Raw genomic sequence first — 20,233 nt, forward strand, 5'->3', positions numbered from 1 at the left:
AGTTAACAGATCATGAAAAAAAGCACAGCTTCTTCCAACAACATGGAGCAATGTGTCACATATCAAATGATTCATTACCACACATTGTTGCAGCTTTTATGGAAGAATCAACTGTCTCTCTGTTTCTCAGTATGAAATTTTTTCCTTTGTGACTATTTGAAGGATAAAGTTTATGAAATAAATTGTCATACAACTGATGAACAGAAGGAACATTCAACAAGAAATCAATGAGACTGACAATAACATTTTGTGTTAGGTGCTTCTCAAATTGATTACTCAAACACAAAAGTGCATCGCTGCACAGACATGCTCACTTGTTTAACATTTTTTGAAAAAAATATAAACTTTTGGTAGTCTATATGCAGGACTTAATTTAATTTACATTTACATTTTTTCATTCCATTCATAAGACCTAATATGTAACAACTGTGTTTGTCAGTTAAGCTGCTCATCCGAGTTCCAAATTAGAGAAAGCAAATATGCTGAATGTCCATCAGGAGCAAACATAATCATCTTGAGTATGAACTATAAACAGCATTTTTATCTACACAACTCTTTATGAAATTTTGTTAACACATACACTTGCATGTTTTTGCTTTTAGGATGAAATTCAAAACTTGGAACAGAAAATAAGATTCAAATTCGATATTAAACTTGGAAGATCAACAATACATACAACAGAAATACAGCAGGCTTACAATAATTAATGAAGATGGTATTTATGTTTCAACAGAGGAAGAACTTCATTGTAGAATGATGAGAGATCAGCATTACCTTGTTGGTTTTTATTTTTAGATTCATTGAATTATATACCCGAGAACTCAACCCCGAGGAAGATACTGTAACAGAACTCTGCAACAGATTATAGGCTTGAATTTTACACTTTGCCATTTTTCATATGTTACATTCTGAGGCAGGTCATATGGTATTAAAAACAGACTGCGGTCCAAGAGAAATCAGGAGCTTAATTATAAGTACACACCTGCGGTTCATATGAAAGTTTTTCCACTACTACATCAATATAATTATGAATCTCTCGTGTCTTGTACTCATCAAATTTAACATTTAATTGTGATTTCTTTTTATTCCTAAAGATAGAATTCAAAGGTGAAAGGTTTTGGTACTTTGATGATATGGGCATAAATCACAGATGTAAACTGATATGCTTGAAGAATGGGATTTCCAAAGAGTGTTTCAAGCATGGTCTGAGCTGTTGGTTGTGCATCTATATACAGACTATTTCTTCCTTGGTGACAACAACTATATTTAAAACACACCAATTTTTCTTTATTGTAAGTATAGTTTTGAAATACTCTGACTGACTTTTTTTAAATCCCAATTGAAACTTAACCTTCCCATGTTATAAGAACTCCTTAAGAAATGAAACAATATAATTGGATATTAAAATTCTGTTATCATCCTGTGCTATAAATTATGAATATACTTCCTTATTTTATATTACCATATGGATTGTTTATAAAATCATGTAAGCCATGTGTAAAACAATACTTATTTAATTACATGATACAGAAAGCTAGGCAGATTATATTTTTATTTTTTTCCCCACTCACATAATAGAATAAATATTCAAAATGTTTATTCTAAGTGTTGGTGCAGGCTTCAAACTCATTTCTTCATACTCAGTGAAACTTGCTTAAGAGTTGCTGTCTAAAACGTACAGTCTATTGTTGAAAACAGTACCTTTCAGATGACCCCAAAATTAAAATTTGATCCAGGGGCATTGGAAATCGTAATCCATGGGAAATAACATGGTCACTGAAAAATTCATGTAACAACTTCACAGTCAAATTGGCAGTGAGGTATGTAGTTGTAACCAAGATTCAATCCTCAGTTTCAAGCAAGGCTACAGAATTTTTAACAATTTCTGAATAACATTCTACAGTTAATGTTTCTGTGAACTTTGACACAATGTTTCCTAAGTAACTATTCTGGAGAATGTAACTGATAAATGATGTTCAAACTGGCATCATATAACACTGACTGATGATCATTATATTTACAATCAGCTTGAAATCTGGAACTCAATAAAAAAATAGCCATTTGGTACTAGACTAAGGAAAAATTAATCAAAAACAAATTTGGCATTCAGAATGTTTTTAATTAAACCTTTAATGTAATTAATTTTATGATTAATAAGCCAGGTGATTAATGTTAATGTAATGTTCACGTTAAACAAATATACAATACGATTGTGAAAACGACATGCTGGTTGTACTACTGTAAAACTACTGACAGACAGAGGAATGACAATTGTATGATCAATTCATTTTGAACTTGTCTGGTATAGTCTCATCAAAATATCTGCCTCCTCAGGAACTCTGTAACAATAAACTTACTAGTGTAGAGAATTGGCTTCTGTTTTGAGTTGTATGACTTTATGGATGCACAGTTTTAAAGTAAACAAGATTTAAATTTCTCTATATATTCGATACATAATCATGCATCATGAATTATGTATTATCTAATAATTGTATCCTCCTCTATGAATCATGAGACCTTGCCGTTGGTGAGGGGGCTTGAGTGCTCAGGGATACAGAGTAGCTGGACCGAAGGTGCAACCATATCGGAGAGGTATCTGTTGAGAGCCAGACTAAGGAATGATTCCTGAAAGAGGGCAGCAGCTCTTTCAGTAGTTGTTAGGGGCGTGAGTCACAATGACTTAAACGGCCATATCAACATCACTCAGTCCTCTGAGTACTGCGCAGCTGAAAGCAATGGAAAACTACAGCTGTTTTTTTTTCCAAGAAAATGTGGCTCTCTGCATTTTCACTTAACAATGGAGGCGCCTTCCTTGGTAAAATATTCCAGAGGTAAAATAGTCCCCCGTTCGGATCTCCGGGTGGGGACTACTAAGGAAGGGGTCACCAGAAAAGTAAAAAATAACATTCTACGAGTTGGAGCGTGGAATGTTAGAAGCTTAAAAAAGGTTGGTAGGGTAGAAAATTTAAAAACGGAAATGCATAGGGTAAAGGTGGATATAGTACGAATTAGTGAGGTTCGGTGGGAAGAGGAAGGCGACTTTTGGGCAGGTGACTTTAGAGTAATTAACTCAGCGTCAAATAATGGGCAGGCAGGAGTAGGTTTCGTGATGAACAAGAAGATAGGGAGGAGAGTGGAGTATTTCAAGACGCATATAGCATTTTAAACCGACAACGATTGTTAACGTCTATATGCCTACAAGCGCCCATGATGATGATGAGGTAGTGTGTATACGAAGAGATTGATGAAGCAATTAAACACATAAAAGGAGATGAAAATTTAATAATAGTTGGAGATTGGAATGCAAGCATTGGAAAAGGCAAGGAAGGAAATATAGTGGGTGAATACGGGCTGGGCAAAAGGAATGAAAGAGGGGACCGACTTATAGAGTTTTGCACGAAGTATAATTTAGTAATTGCCAACACCCAATTTAAAAATCATAATAGAAGAATATACACTTGGAAAAAGCCAGGCAATACTGCAAGGTATCAGATAGATTATATCATGGTTAAGCAAAGATTTAGAAATCAACTCGTTGACTGCAAAACTTACCCTGGAGCAGACATTGATAGCGACCATAATTTGGTGATAATGAAATGTAGATTGGGGTTTAAAAACCTGAAGAAAAGGTGTCAGATGAATCGGTGGAATTTAGAGAAGCTTGAGGAAGAGGAGATTTTTGAGGAGGACATCGCAAGAGGTCTGAGTAAAAAAGATAAGGTAGAAAATGTAGAAGAAGAATGGGAGAATGTTAAAAAGGAAATTCTTAAATCAGCAGAAGCAAACTTAGGCGGAATAAAGAGAACTAGTAGAAAACCTTGGGTTTCAGACGATATATTGCAGCTGATGGATGAACGTAGAAAATATAAGAATGCTAGTGATGAAGAAAGTAAAAGGAACTATCGGCAATTAAGAAATGCTATAAACAGGAAGTGCAAACTGGCGAAAGAAGAGTGGATTAAAGAAAAGTGTTCAGAAGTGGAAAGAGAAATGAACATTCTTAAAATAGACGGAGCATACAGGAAAGTTAAGGAAAATTTTGGGGTACATAAATTAAACTCTAATAATGTGTTAAACAAAGATGGTACACCAATATATAATACGAAAGGTAAAGTCGATAGATGGGTGGAATATATTGAAGAGTTATACGGAGGAAATGAATTAGAAAATGGTGTTATAGAGGAAGAAGAGGAAGTTGAGGAGGATGAAATGGGAGAAACAATACTGAGATCTGAATTTAAGAGAGCATTAAAAGATTTAAATGGCAGAAAGGCTCCTGGAATAGACGGAATACCTGTAGAATTACTGCGCAGTGCAGGTGAGGAAGCAATTGATAGATTATACAAACTGGTGTGTAATATTTATGAAAAAGGGGAATTTCCATCAGACTTCAAAAAAAGTGTTATACTAATGATACCAAAGAAAGCAGGGGCAGATAAATGTGAAGAATACAGAACAATTAGTTTAACTAGTCATACATCAAAAATCTTAACTAGAATTCTATACAGAAGAATTGAGAGGAGAGTGGAAGAAGTGTTAGGAGAAGACCAATTTGGTTTCAGGAAAAGTATAGGGACACGGGAAGCAATTTTAGGCCTCAGATTAATAGTAGAAGGAAGATTAAAGAAAAACAAACCAACATACTTGGCGTTTATAGACCTTGAAAAGGCATTCGATAACGTAGACTGGAATAAAATGTTCAGCATTTTAAAAAAATAGGGTTCAAATACAGAGATAGAACAATTGCTAACATGTACAGGAACCAAACAGCAAAGCAACAGTAACAATTGAAGAACATAAGAAAGAAGCCGTAATAAGAAAGGGAGTCCGACAAGGATGTTCCCTATCGCCGTTACTTTTTAATCTTTACATGGAACTAGCAGTTAATAATGTTAAAGAACAATCTAGATTCGGAGTAACAGTACAAGGTGAAAAGATAAAGATGCTACGATTTGCTGATGATATAGTAATTCTAGCCGAGAGTAAAAAGGATTTAGAAGAAACAATGAACGGCATAGATGAAGTCCTACGGAAGAACTATCGCTTGAAAATAAACAAGAACAAAACAAAAGTAATGAAATGTAGTAGAAATAACAAAGATGGACCACTGAATGTGAAAATAGGAGGAGAAAAGATTATGGAGGTAGAAGAATTTTGTTATTTGGGAAGTAGAATTACTAAAGATGGACGAAGCAGGAGCGATATAAAATGCCGAATAGCACAAGCTAAACGAGCCTTCAGTAAGAAATATAATTTTTTTACATCAAAATTTAATTTAAATGTCAGGAAAAGATTTTTGAAAGTGTATGTTTGGAGTGTCGCTTTATATGGAAGTGAAACTTGGACGATCGGAGTATCTGAGAAGAAAAGATTAGAAGCTTTTGAAATGTAGTGCTATAGGAGAATGTTAAAAATCAGATGGGTGGATAAAGTGACAAATGAAGAGGTATGGCGGCAAATAGATGAAGAAAGAAGCATTTGGAAAATATAGTTAAAAGAAGAAACAGACTTATAGGCCACATACTAAGGTATCCTGGAATAGTCGCTTTAATATTGGAAGGACAGGTAGAAGGGAAAAATTGTGTAGGCAGGCCACGTTTGGAATATGTAAAACAAATTGTTGGGGATGTAGGATGTGGAGGGTATACTGAAATGAAACGACTAGCACTAGATAGGGAATCTTTCAGAGCTGCATCAAACCAGTCAAATGACTGAAGACAAAAAAAAAATAATTGTATTGTTCAAAATAATTTAAATAACTTGTATTAAATGACTCCATTGTATTTAAAGTTCTAATAATGAAAAAAAGTAATTCCTATTTTTTTTTACTATAATTTTTTGTTAAAATGAAACATTTTTAATATAATTTCTGAATGCCTTCAAAAATAAATAAAAAATAGACTTACTTTACTACGAGCTGCTTCTTCTGCTTGTTTTTTTGCCAGTAATTCCTCCAGTGACAATGGCTCTTTTTTTGTAGGTTTTTCAGGTTCTTCTTCAATTACTTCTTCATTTTTAACAGTACTTTCTTCCTCTTTTTTTAGTTCAGGAGTTTTTTCTCGCCTTAAACAAAACATAATGAAATAGGTTTTCTATTTCATAATGAAATAGGCATATCAAAAAAAAAAAAAAAAAAATCTAATGCTACATAATAAAACAAGCTATTACATCACCTATTTCTTTGGCATTATTAAAATCAAATTCATTATTCTACAAACAAATACCTATGTATAATGAACTGAAATGCTCATATACAATGTCTTCACTATATAACCCAAAACAGCCTTTAAATTTCTGTTGCCACCACATAAGAGGTTTACTCTTATGGATTCAATAATGTATATTGTGATTGTATGCATAATGTGTATTAGTAAGAAAGGTATTTTATACCATAGCCATTGAATTTATTAAATTAAAATTTTTAATTTTATTCAAGTCTCCTAACTCATTTTATTGGTTAAATAAGATTTAAATGAAAATGATCAAAATTTCAGCGATGCATAACACATTCTGTAGGCAGTTTTTTTCTTTATTAATGACTAATTGTTCATAACAATGAATAATGATTAGAACAGGTGAAAGTCAAATCTGATATTCACAGAGTCACAACAGTATTTACAGTAACAGTAACACAACTAGTACAGTTATCTTCTTTTTATTGTTAATAAAACACTTAACCACCTCTAATTACCCCTCCCTCTATTCATAGTTCAAGCTTTCTTACAGGAATTCTATAGTAGAAATGTTACTTTAAATTTACATTCAAAATCCTAATTAATGTAATCAAAGTCAGCAAACAGAGAATCACTGTACAAATTGCAGAAAAAATTCTAAAATTAATTATTTTGATATATTTAAAATATTTGATTTTTACACAAAAAAAAACCGTAACATAATGCTTAAAAATATAAAATCACAAAAAGGATTTAATTTATGGAATTTATATAATTTTATAAATTATACACAGGAGTGCAATTTACATTACTGATACGTGAATAAAAACTTACTGAGGAGATCCTTTTTTATCCTTATGTCTATCTTTTTCTCTTTCTCTATCCCTTTCTCGACTCCTACTCCTAGATCTTGCTTTATCTTTCTTATGATCTTTCCTCCTCTCTTTCGAACGACTCCGAGATCTTCTCCTATCTCGTTCTCTGTCCCGGTCTCTCTCTCTATCTCTCCTTTCTCTATCTCTATCTCTGTCCCTTTCTCGACTTCGACTGCGTCTTCCACCTTTCTTATCATTTCCCATAATTAAATAAGGAAAAAAATTCCTGAAAAAATATAATTTAAAGTAATACATATTCTTATAAAATAAACCTGAAAATATGTAAATAATTTATTATAATAAATGTAAAATCTATTATGTCATTAAAAATAATAATTATTATAATATTCCAAAAATTCTACAACAAGCAGTGATGAAGCAATAGGATGCTTGAAGACTGAGCAAAATTTTTTACCAAGTATCCTATCTAGAATTGTTACAGATTTAATGTATGTGATTAATAGCAGTTAAGCACTCATTCAATATTCCAAGGATAAAAAGGTGATCCTACATGAGCAGAAGACAGTTGGTATTGATTAATGTATGAAATCTGAGCTAAATACACAAAACCTAAAAAACTTAGGTGTAGGTATTTGTCAGCACTGGAAAGATTGCTTCAACTGATACTGGCATTAGGTAACAAGTAATGCAAGAATATGCTTTGAAAAAAGCATAAAACTTTAAAAACCATAAAAAGCAAAAAAAACAAAACTTTCAGTTACATTATCTTTATAGCTGCCTTTTTTCTGAGGTGATATGAGTCCCTTCTTGGATAACAAATAAAAATAATTAAATGAAAAGAAAACCAAACACATTAAAATAACTCTTCAACACTACAACAAAAATGTATATTACAATTTTAAATTTTGTGTAAAATATAATACTTTGTAAAAATAGCAACACCCATTCTAAATCTTCCTTATTATTGTACAAATTAAATTTCCACTTATCAACAACTTAAAAAGTGTAAATCCCAGTACTTTCGGAGCTGTAACTTCATATTCAAGGATTTTCTAAAAGATTTTAATTTAAATTTAAATCAATAATCGTTTTTAAATTAAACTGTTATGTTCATAATAGTCAGTCGCCAAGAATAAAATTAATTCATACTTCAATAAGACAGTAATGTCATGTTTGTAAGATGTTTGGGACTATTGTCTTTCCTTACTATTGCCCAGAATTTGATGAATGTTTTCTGCAATTTAAATTTATAATGCAATGCCGCATAACATATGCAATTCACAAGTATGTATATTCACAGTATGTATAAGTATATTCACAGTCAAGCAGCAATTGCATCATATGCATAGTGGTGTGTTTCTGCTAAGATGAGGTACCCATGTGTGACTCCATGTCCTAACTGCAATCGACAGAGGACTACTTCCTCACGATGAGTTTTTCTGCATGAGGAGTCCCATGGCAACACAGAATCTTTAATATGTCGGTGTTTTTTATCAACGGTAGCCATCCAGTCACCTTGCCATTTTGCTTGAAGAGACTGTTTTATACAATTAATAGTCAGAAGCAGCAACATGAGTGGTGAAAGGAGGTTGATTTCATGCATCTTTAGCAGCGTAATCCGCACATTCATTACCTGGAATTCCCACATGGCTAGGAATCCAGCAAAAACTCACTTGTGCGTTGCAATGATTTCAACTCAGCGATTGCGTTATAGATTTCTGTGACCAAAGGATGTCTAGAGTAAAAATCCTCTAAAGCTTGGAGTGTATACTACTGCATCTGGGTTTATCTAGGAGAGAATATAGTGAAATATTTGTTGGAAGACAGTAGATGGTGTTGATTCTTTACTGTATATCGTAAGGTCAAACATAAAATTTATAAGGTTGATTCCCCATGGAGGATATGAGCACAGATATATTGGGAAAATGGGTGTGTCAACATTCATAAGGTGCAGTAGATGTTGGGTATGAATACCTACAGGTGCAGTACAACATGGATGGTCCTTATATCATTGTAAATTAGGATTCCCAAGGACTGAGTCAAAAGCCAGGTGATTTGGCTGTCCTTTGAGTTGGACAAAATAAGATGCTAAACGCTGGTTCCATCTATCCCAAAGTGATGCTCACCGCAGTCAACAAGTAAGCTTGTGACAGGGCTTAATTTACATGCATCTGCAGCAAGCTGAAGGAAAGTATGATGTACAGCATCCAGCATTTTAAGCATGGTATGATGCGCTGAAGAGTAGGCGACACAAACATAATCTAAATGGGAATGAGCTAAGGAATAATAAAAACATATGATATATGATCGATCGGCTCCCCAATTGGTGTTGCTAAGAACTCGCATCATATCTGAAAGTTTGGAACATTTTGTTTTTAATTCTTTGATGTGTTTGACCCAAGTAAAGTGGCTATCCAAAAATAAACCTAAAAACTTTGACATCAGGAGAGACATCTCTACTTAACTGTAATAAGTTTGAGAAAAACTTGTGAAATGGAAGGCTCCCATAGTTTTTTTTTTTTTTTTTTTTTTTTTTTTTTCTTTTTTTAGTTGATGGCTATAAAAAATAAGATGGCACTTCCTTGAGGTACTCCATTCTCTAAGATGATGCTACCCAATAGAGAATCTCCAACATGAACACAGAAAATTCGGTCATTTTAGAAACCTCTGATAAAAGCAAGCATGTTGCCCTTGACTCCCCATTCTTTGAGGGTATATAGAATACCACATCGCCAGGCCGTGTCGAACATCTTTCTGATATAAAAGAAGATAGTGAGGAGGCGCTGGCATAGTAGGAAAGTGCTTTGAATGGTTGTTTTCAATGACACTAAATGGTTAACGGATGATCGTCTTTGTCGGAAACCACACTGTTCTGAAGATAAAAGACCAAGTTTAAGTACTGGTATGACAATGGCTTCGGACCGGAGTGAAGGAAAAACTGGTGAGGAGAATAGACTATTATAAATACACAATAGGTGTTGTAGCTCTGAATCAGGAAGGTGTGATAGTATACTAAGATGAATGTTGTCAGGTCCAAGGGAGGTGTCACTTGAATTTTTAAGTGTGTGTGGAAACAGAATTGTATCTGAAGAACAGTCTAAGAAGAAGAGCTAAATGGGTAAACAATGAAAAGACAAGGACTATTGTCATTCATTTATATAATTAACTATTTTATTTATGCTGAAAGTATAATCCATACTTAAAAAAATGGTTTGAATGTTACTGTTTTTTAACATCTTATTTAAGGAGACTAAGGGATCTACAGTGTCTTTAATTCTAAACCACTAAGATATGTAAAAGTACTTATACTTTTTTTGTAAAAAAGTAAAGTTTCAATATCACTTTTTTTGTGAAAAAGAAGAGGCAAGGGGTGAAGGTGGCCTGAATTCCTTAAAACCCTTAAGTTCTTTCCTTGTGTTAAGACAGATTTTAATCTTACTATCCTAAGAAAGGAGATCTGGGGTTTTTGAGAGTCTATACTCTGGTCAAATCTGGTGATGACCCTTCATACAGAACTAAAGAACTAAATCTCAGTATTTGGTGGACCTATAAAAAATATTTCATTTACTATTTACTTGCAATAATACATTATTATTTATTTATACATCATCAATGAAAGCGTATCAAAGGAGGTAAAATTTAAGGAACAGAAGCTGGGATGATAAGAATTTTATACAGCTAATCACTTAGGACAAAATAAGGTTCTGAACAGTGAACAAAGATCAGCTTAATAGTTGCTCAAAAGATAAAGAAAGAAATTCCTTTTATGTTTTATATAAGTATAAAAACTTACAGTACCCTTGTTATGTGAATGTTTGTTATATCTTACACCACAAACTGACTCTCATTAGACAATCATTATATGAATATTTCAGTTAAATAACATTAATAAATAGCTGAAACATCAATTACTTTTACCTTATTTTCATGAGTAATATGATTTTTATTGAACACTTTTCATAAATAAATTTACAGTATCTATTTTACTTTTGCTACAAGCATACCATGTTTTAAAAGATGGCAATGTTTAACAAAGGAAATATAAATTTATGAATACTGATTAATATAAATTAAATGTATACTATTTGTAAATAATATAAAGGATTATATAAATAATTACTGAAAATTATTTATAGTTTGTAATATCAGTTTAATGATTAAATTTAATTAAAAGAATGTAACACAAATGTTGTTGTTTTACATAATTTACCTCCTAAATTACACTGTGTTGATAAACATCATAATACTATATTGCAATTTAGTAATAATTACAATAAAAACAGATTTTTGGAACAAATTACGGTACCACATTGCATAACAACACTGTCTACATATAGTGTGAAATTCTGTTCTGTTGAGGGCAGAGACAGCTCAAAGCGACAACACAATTTTTTTCTAATTTAAATTATTGTTAATTAAATTAAAATCAACAATAAAATGTCACAATACAGTAACAATTATCTTAAAATCAATCTCATCATATACTCATTTGCTGAAATTAGCAGCTGAAACATTTTTTTAAACATAACAGTTTTGAAGAACCATGAGTTATGGGGTAGATAAAGTAATGCATACAACTGATAATTGGGTGGAAATAGCATATATTAAAACAATAAAACCTTTTAAAAGTAACAAAAAAGAAATGTGTAGAGAATTACCAAGGTTAAGAGTATATAAATAGTTATAAAATGAATATATTGATTGCACATTATAATGACGATGAAACTATAGTTTAGATATCCAAACAGGGATTTGACAACAAAAAAATTGAAAGAATGATAAAAAACAAAGAACAAAATGGATTCTTCTCTTCATTGTTGAATTCATTTTTACTAAAACCTTAAATTAAACAAAGCTTCAAACATAATGATATAAAACTAAAGCGATAAACTGAATTTAAATACAATTCAATCAATATTACAGATTTTTAAGTGTTTTGGTAAAACACAAACATAACCTACAGAAAATAGTTATACGATAGAAACAACACTTTCAAAGTATTGAAAGTAAAAAAAAAAAGATTACGTAAGTTTTATATTAGATTTTATATATATATAAATAAAGATTTAACAAATAACAAGGCTAAAAAGCAAACATAACTTACACTTAAAGCTGGTTCCAACTGAAAACAAATGTTCGTACGGTGAACGTAATAATCGAACCAAATTTAACTAAACTGCTTACAGCGACGACAAATCGACTTCACTTATCATATAATATCGATAATCGATAGCTCGTTCATTTACCTCTTCTATCTTTTGCCTTTCTTTTAATTTTTTATACTATTTCAGACCGTACCCCTTCAATTTTTCAATTCATGTATATACTGAATAAGTAATTAAAATGAAAACTAAAAGTTATACTTTATTCAGGAATATTTTTCCTGATGAGGTACGTAAGACCAAATCATTCAGTTGGTAATCTAAATTTCTCAGGGAGAATAGTAACAATATCATCTTTAAATTTAATCGTAGATTTTTTATTGTTGACTGGTCATTAACAATATAAAATCTTTAGGTTTATATGTGACCAGCAGTCTACCAATCTGGTATAAAGTACGTTTAGGTAACATCACCAGCTTGGATTCTAGAGCTTGAAGTATTTTGATTGAATAGTAAGATAGCATGCTAACTATAATGTTTAAATTATGAAAAGTAATGAAAAAGAAAAAACAAGTAATAAAATAAAAGAAGTGCATCGGTAATGAATTTTATTATTAATCATGGCGTGTTGGTAAATTAATTATATAATAATTTCCACTTACCAACTATTTTTATTATTATGTCCGAGCGCTTTTGGATATTAATCCATCATATATAATTAATATGTATTAGTAATTGAAATTTTGAAACACAGCTTATGGTACTGAGCAGTTCAAGAGAGTTTAGCACAAAACAAATTGAGTTTTATTATGATGAAGATGCCGATTTTAGAACACGTATATTGAAAATCTTAAAGGTTTTTTAATAGTAGTTTTTTATTCTCAGCAAAGCCAATAACAGTCAGAAAAAGGTTAGTAGTAAGTAGTTCACTGCTGAGCTGGCTCAAGTGAGATAGAGAATCTTGAATATTTATTTTAAATTTAAGCTAGACCACAATTTAAGCTAAATCAAAACAAACTTAGTGCCACAAAAAAAGAAGAATAGTCAAACTTAATGAAGTCAATAACAAAGAAAACATTGTAAGTTCCAATAATAAATTAATACAGTGTGGAAATATTAACAAGAGTAAGACATTTAAATTAACTTAATTTTTGACATTCTCAATTTTTTTTTCATAATGCAGTATCATAGAAATATATTACAAAATTAAATTACTTATACACTCCAAATAAAAAACATATTTTGTATGAGAAATAAGGCATCCCCTGTAGAATATTCTTTGTTGGGGATTACCATTAAAATAAAAAATTACAAAAAATCAATAAAATTATTAATCTGTGCTGACATTTTCTATACAATTTCACTTTCTTATTTTATGGAAAAGAAATCAGGAAAAGATTTTTGAAAGTATATGTTTGGAGTGTCGCTTTATATGGAAGTGAAACTTGGACAATCGGAGTATCTGAGAAGAAAAGATTAGAAGCTTTTGAAATGTGGTGCTATAGGAGAATGTTAAAAATCAGATGGGTGGATAAAGTGACAAATGAAGAGGTATTGCGGCAAATAGATGAAGAAAGAAGCATTTGGAAAAATATAGTTAAAAGAAGAGACAGACTTATAGGCCACATACTAAGGCATCCTGGAATAGTCGCTTTAATATTGGAAGGACAGGTAGAAGGGAAAAATTGTGTAGGCAGGCCACGTTTGGAATATGTAAAACAAATTGTTAGGGATGTAGGATGTAGAGGGTATACTGAAATGAAACGACTAGCACTAGATAGGGAATCTTGGAGAGCTGCATCAAACCAGTCAAATGACTGAAGACAAAAAAAAAAGAAAAATTTATGGTAATTTCCTTCAGACATTGGATTCTATTAATTTACTGAACAAAAATTTCTCTATATTATCTACTTCAAATAACCAGGAAAATAATTTTACACTAAGCTTAGTTTTGTCCAATGGTGGCTTACATATAGGCACTATATGTGCATATAGGAACTGCAGCACTCCAGATTTCCACCTGATGTTATCGATAACATTTAATATAATGAGTCCTTTTTTTTTTTATTCCTTTTGTAAACATACAAAAATCTTTGTATTAGTGTTGTGATATTTGGCTGTTGTGCGCATGTGCACATAAGAAGCTGCATGTGAGGCTGCGAGGGAGAGAGAACACTGTGGCTCCTGCAGTGCTGACCCTGGTGAGCTGGCAGAAGGTGGTTTTTTTTTTTTTTTTTTACTCCGCATGTTTATGGAATGTTCCTTGTTCATTCCCTTATCTAGCTTAATCGATGGAAAGAATATGAAAGTGGTTTAGTTGTTTTTTCAGTAGTGATCAGATGGTGGAAAGTAAGGGCACTTTGATTGCAAAATCTGTCCAAAAACACGCTGGAAGGGTGAAAGAGAAGGTAATTAGTAAAAACTGATTATGTATTTGTTTCTGTGTATTTAGAAATTTAAATTAAGCACCACTGGACTAGTGTTTTTAAGAGACATTTTATTAAGTTATTATCTAATAATACTAAAAAATATTATCTGTGTCGAAAAGTGGTGCTGATTGTTTTAATAAATTAAGGTTTTAAGTTCTTGTGATTATAATTCTTGTGAAAATCGGGCGAACAGTTGCGGAGATTTGGAACCCCATTGAATCCCCTCACCAAATAAACCCCCTAGAGGCGCCTCAGTGTTACCAATTGATGGTCAGTAATAAGTTCGGATGGTGTGTGTTGTAGGGGTGTCGAAAATCCTTTTCAAGCGCTAGGACCGACCAATTTTGAGACATTTAGGGTTTATCTAAAAATTCGGATTCGGAATATTTTTCACATTTCGAGCCGTAGATACACATAAAATAAATATATTTGTTTTACTTAATTAAGCACATACTCTAACAAATAAGCACGCACGCACACAAGCGTACCCCATATGTCATTCTACTTTACCCGTCATACTACATCCGTCAGCTAGGCTTATAGGTTAGGCTAGTTCCAAAAGACGCGTGGTAATGACTGGATTAATGGTTAATAATCTAGCCTTGCACGGGGCGATCTTGACTGGAAGGATGAATGGTCATTGGTATAGCGTCACACGAGGTCATCAAGGCGAGGGATTCCCGTGGCGATCGGATGACTTCGAATTTGTGCTTACTTCCCCTTTTTCTATACTACTAAGTTTATTTAGAGAAAAGTCAAAACAAAACTTTATTAACATAAATAAAAACCTTTGATTTTTAAAAACACAAAAAGTGTAAGTCTTATAATGTATCAAATTTGAAAATATAAGTATAGCTTAATAAAGAAGATCGATAAGTAAAGTCTTCTTACATAAGCTGCAGTAGAGAAAAGGGAAAAGTAGTTTTAAAGAACTTTTATAAATAAAAAATGAACTATTTAAAGAAACTAAAGAATAGAAAGATAAAGCGCGAAAAGAAAACCTAATTCTGTTGTAATGCAAAGTGATCTAGAAAACGGGATATTTTGAAAATTAAATATTCCTTTGAAAAAATTATAATAAATAAATTTATTTTTAATATTTAAATAGAAAAAAAGATGCTATTTACGAATACATACACAAAATTTAGTTTCCGAAGATCACATCTTGCAGGTGAGCTCCGTCTCTGCAAAGACATTTCTGCAGTTCTTTGTGAAACTGCACCCTTCGGCACAACATTTCAACAATTTCTGTTAGGGTCTTGGCTTTCAATTCTTTTGTCATAGTAGGTCGACTACTGTAAACTTTGCTTTTAGGGTGATCCCCCAAGAAGAAATCGCACACACACAAATAAGGAGACCTGGGAGACCATGGAATTTCAAGATTTCTTGAAATTATACGCGGTTGGCGTACAATACCCAATCTTCATGCTGTATAAGATGTTGATCCCTCTTTTTTCCTGTTTAGCCTCCGGTAACTACCGTTTAGATAATACTTCAGAGGATGAATGAGGATGATATGTATGAGTGTAAATGAAGTGTAGTCTTGTAAATTCTCAGTTCGACTATTCCTGAGATGTGTGGTTAATTGAAACCCAACCACCAAAGGACACCGGTATCCACGATATAGTATTCAAATCCATGTAAAAATAACTGGCTTTACTAGGACTTGAACGCTGGAACTCTCGGCTTCCAAACCAGCTGATTTGGGAAGACGCGTTCACCACTAGACCAACCCGGTGGGTAAGATGTTGATCCATCTTGCTGAAACCAAACGTTGTCAATAATTTGTGGAAACGTCTGTACTTATAGCGCAACAAATTTTCAGCATGGCGACATATCGATCTGATGTGACTAGTCGTGAGGTCATCCTCGTTTTCAAAAAAATAAGGGTCTATTATGCCATAAAAAATCGTATGACACAACAAACTACACAGTAACCATATTGCTGTGTAGGATTTTCTTGTGGCCAAAAAATTTTGTTTATAAACAAATTCGTTAAGATGAAAACAAGCTTCGTCCGACATCCACGGTTTGTTAATAAAGTAATTTTCCTCGCTTATTTTTTCGACCGTTCTTTCTCAGAATTGATGGCTCATTTTGTGATCGTTTGGTATCAGATTATAAAAACAATATATAACGACGAAGTGAACAATGTGGGCTTCTTATGACAGCAGCTCGAACAGACTCTATACTGTCTGGCGTACGAACGCTCCGCACATCGCCTGAATGTCTCTTTTTTATTTTTGAACTTATTTCCTCAAAATTACGGTAAACGATCGAGGCGTCCTAAACAAAACTGGCGGCGATATTCTTTACGCCCAGCCATTATTTTTATAAAAACCTTTAATGGCAAAACCACGTCGCCCATCACTCCAAGTCAACCATAACTAAAGGGCAAGATGGTATGAGCTAGCTTCTATAACTTATTCAGTGCCACACTTGCCCAAGGCTACCAACACAAATTAAAAAAAATTCCTTTCCCTGATTAACTATGTAAAAGCGGTATCTATAAATTAAACGAAAAGTAAGTAGTTTTGCCTTTTTTCATAAAGTTATGTTTTGCCAATTCTTAATGTTATTGTGTGTACTTTAAGGATAGGGGAAGTCACTCACCGATTTTAGGAGTATGTTCGATTTTCTTCTTTTTACCATAGGAAATGAATTTGGTAATTCATTTTGCATTTTTAAATGCTGTGTAAAGCTTTTTGAATTTAAAATAATTAATACCGTTTTTCAAATTTATTTAATTTATAAAAGTAAAGTATTTGTATAAATAAATTAAATTTATTAATTCGGTTTGTAAAAGTAAAATTTAGCGAAATGAAATTTGACATGAAAATTTTTGAGAGCTTACTGAGCAATTTAAATGTTAATAAATAAATGGATTTTAGTTAAACTTGCACGATTATTTTTAATTTTTAAAATGGAATTAAAGTTAATTGAAGAAGAAATCTTGTTTAAAAGTTGATATATTTAAACGTTGCACGCAAACCTGTTAAATGGTTTCAATTTTTACGCCATCTTCTGCATTCCCATTAATTTTTGGGTAAAATAATTCCATAAGATAAATTTTGCCACGAAGTAATGAACATTTGTTATTCGTGATTTTTGGGCAGTAATGATGAGGCTTGAATTTAGTGCTGAACTCGATCCACCTTTTTGATATCTACTTTCCGAATGCACGTGCTTCGTAAAAAATTGGTTGAGATCGGAGGGGACAGAGTGGATGTTTGACCATAGTCAAGAACAAGGAGTATGTTCGAAACACAGATGTACAGATTCCGTATCTCATTTGGTAATGCTGTAATCGGTACGTCAGATAATCCTTGACCGTATGTGGTGGTTAATCTAGTGTATGTGGCGTGTACGTTAAGATGTTTTCTCCACTGAGGGCCAAAAATTCGTTTTTGTTTATCCAGGATAAACGTAGCTTTTATGTTTTATATTGTGACTGAAGCTGGTTTATTTTGCTCAAATGTTCATGATTTGTCTCATCAAATACTTCCAGGAATTCTAAAGTTCAAAGAAATTTTTTTCATACTTCCAATAACTGATTTACTGTTTCGAAAGCCAATCAATCCTCTTGTTGCTAAATATCTTCTCCAATAACAGTCTTGGGAAATTTGCCTTCTCTTCAGTTTCACTCAAAATCTGTTGTGAAATTCAGCATCTACTTCATTAAAATTAAATGATTGTTTCAGCTTTCCACTTATAATAATAACGTTTAATCTTAGTACTATTTTAATGTCATTATATTAAACATCTTCATTCATGAAGTTTGACATGAGTCCTTCTCTTCTAGTTAGATTACAGTCATTAACGGACTTGTATTCTTCGAATTAAATGCTTGGAGTACGATGGAATGCTTTTCTTGAAGCACCCTGATTTAGCCTGTCAATAGTATATTTTAATTCTTTAATTTTATTTTGAGTTAAATAGAAAATTATAAAACAAAAACTTTTTCCGAGTTTTTAAAGTAAGGTCCGTTTTAAATTTTAAATTTGTTTCGAAGTTTTCACTTCGTTACGAAGTGAAAACAGATTTTAGTTAGTTTTAGCGGTTTTAGTTTGTTATTTCAAACAACAACGATTCTAGTTCGAAAAATAATCTTCGGAAAAGAAACTTTTTAGTAACCAAACCTTAACATAGATATAGGAATGAACCAAGTTTTTAAAAATAATTTGTGTGGTGCCTAGTACTTTGAAGCAGCAAATTGTGGGAGAACGTTGTCAGTAGGCCTTTGAAAAGCGACTCAAAACGACGTCAAAAGAACATTGCAAATTAGGTGGGCTGATAAAATTCAGAGTAGAAAATCTCTTAATACGAAGGAAGATTAGCCTTCAGCAAACTCTGAAGGCTAATGAAAAGAGTTATTTATTTCGTGAGTGAAATGTTATATGTTTAATAATGAAGTAATGTACAGGAGGTAGTAAAAACTATCGAAAAACAAAATAATTAATTAAATTTATTTTTTTAATTTCTCAAACATGGTACCGCTGATATGTTAAATAAATAAATTAACAATTAATATAATCCACCTTACCAGGACGTTGATATGTTCTCTAGATCTTTCGGCTTACTTGGAAGATCTACAGAACATATGAACGTGTTGGTAAGGTGGATTATATTAATTGTTAATTTATTTATTTTTTTTAATACATCAATGACTTTCATACGACTCCATGATTACAGCATATATCTAAAGATGTTAGGATGTAACAAATAAGTTCAAATAAAAGACATAAGAAAAGAGAATGGAAAAGGAAGGAGAAATGCATTAAAGCATTCAAGTCAATAATGACGTAAAAAATGTAATTAAATATATATATATATATATATATATATATATATATATATATATATATATATATATATATATATTATATATATATATATATATATATATTTATATATATATATATATATATATATATATATATATATATATATTTATATATATATATATATATATATATATTTTGTGATATCGGATTAAAAAAAAATATTTATTCTAATAAAGCAAAACTTAAAAAAAAATTATTTCGGTAATAATAAAATTCAAACACAAGTCATGATTTATGTTGGTGTTATTAACACGACAATGATGCATAACAACGGTTCAACTAAAATAACTCTCACAAAACATTTTGGTATTTGCTCATCAAAATTCATGAAAAAAATTGATGATACAATTAAAATGGTAATAAAAAATCACGGTAGTAAGAATGAATATTAAAAAATTACTCGACTACCTACACCTAACACAAGAAATCAAACACGAGAAAAAGTGTAAATTGTATTAGTATATTAAGAAGAATTAGTAAAAACTAAAAAAAATTGTCTGACGTAGTGTAAATTCTGTAGTTCGCTTCAAAGTTTTATTCACTTCTGATAAATAGTTATCCTAGGAAGTTACCCAAGTATGAGGAAGTTTATTATAATTTGATATTATTCAGGAAATATAACATTATTGCCTAAATGTAAGTGGATTGCCTTGTTTCAAAAGACCGGTAACAGCGTTGTTACCAGAATGACAAAATAAAAGAAGAAAATATAAATTATAGCAAAAGTTTAGTTTTTGTATTATAGATAATATATTACGAATGTTATAGTTGATTAGATGTTACTTTCTTTTTTACCGTAGAAGAATTCATTAATTATGCGATCATAACAACGTTAATCTTTTACCGATA

General features: G+C 31.7%; 1 protein-coding gene across 1 annotated transcript in view; it reads right to left on the reverse strand.

The window, feature by feature from the left end:
* LOC142334386 (putative ATP-dependent RNA helicase DDX23) overlaps positions 1–12,191 on the reverse strand; it is an 85,428-nt gene extending 73,237 nt beyond the window's left edge. Inside the window, exons 1-3 of the mRNA XM_075382369.1 lie at positions 12,114–12,191; positions 7,008–7,274; positions 5,907–6,063 (exon numbers count right to left, since the gene is read on the reverse strand). Of these exons, the coding sequence (XP_075238484.1) occupies positions 5,907–6,063; positions 7,008–7,252 (402 nt within the window). The 5' untranslated portion in view covers positions 7,253–7,274; positions 12,114–12,191. The remainder of the gene's footprint in view (positions 1–5,906; positions 6,064–7,007; positions 7,275–12,113) is intronic.
* Between the last annotated feature and the right edge of the window lie 8,042 nt (positions 12,192–20,233).

The sequence above is a fragment of the Lycorma delicatula genome, chromosome 1, assembly GCF_047948215.1.
Source record: "Lycorma delicatula isolate Av1 chromosome 1, ASM4794821v1, whole genome shotgun sequence".
In the NCBI taxonomy this organism is placed as follows: Eukaryota; Metazoa; Arthropoda; class Insecta; order Hemiptera; family Fulgoridae; genus Lycorma; species Lycorma delicatula.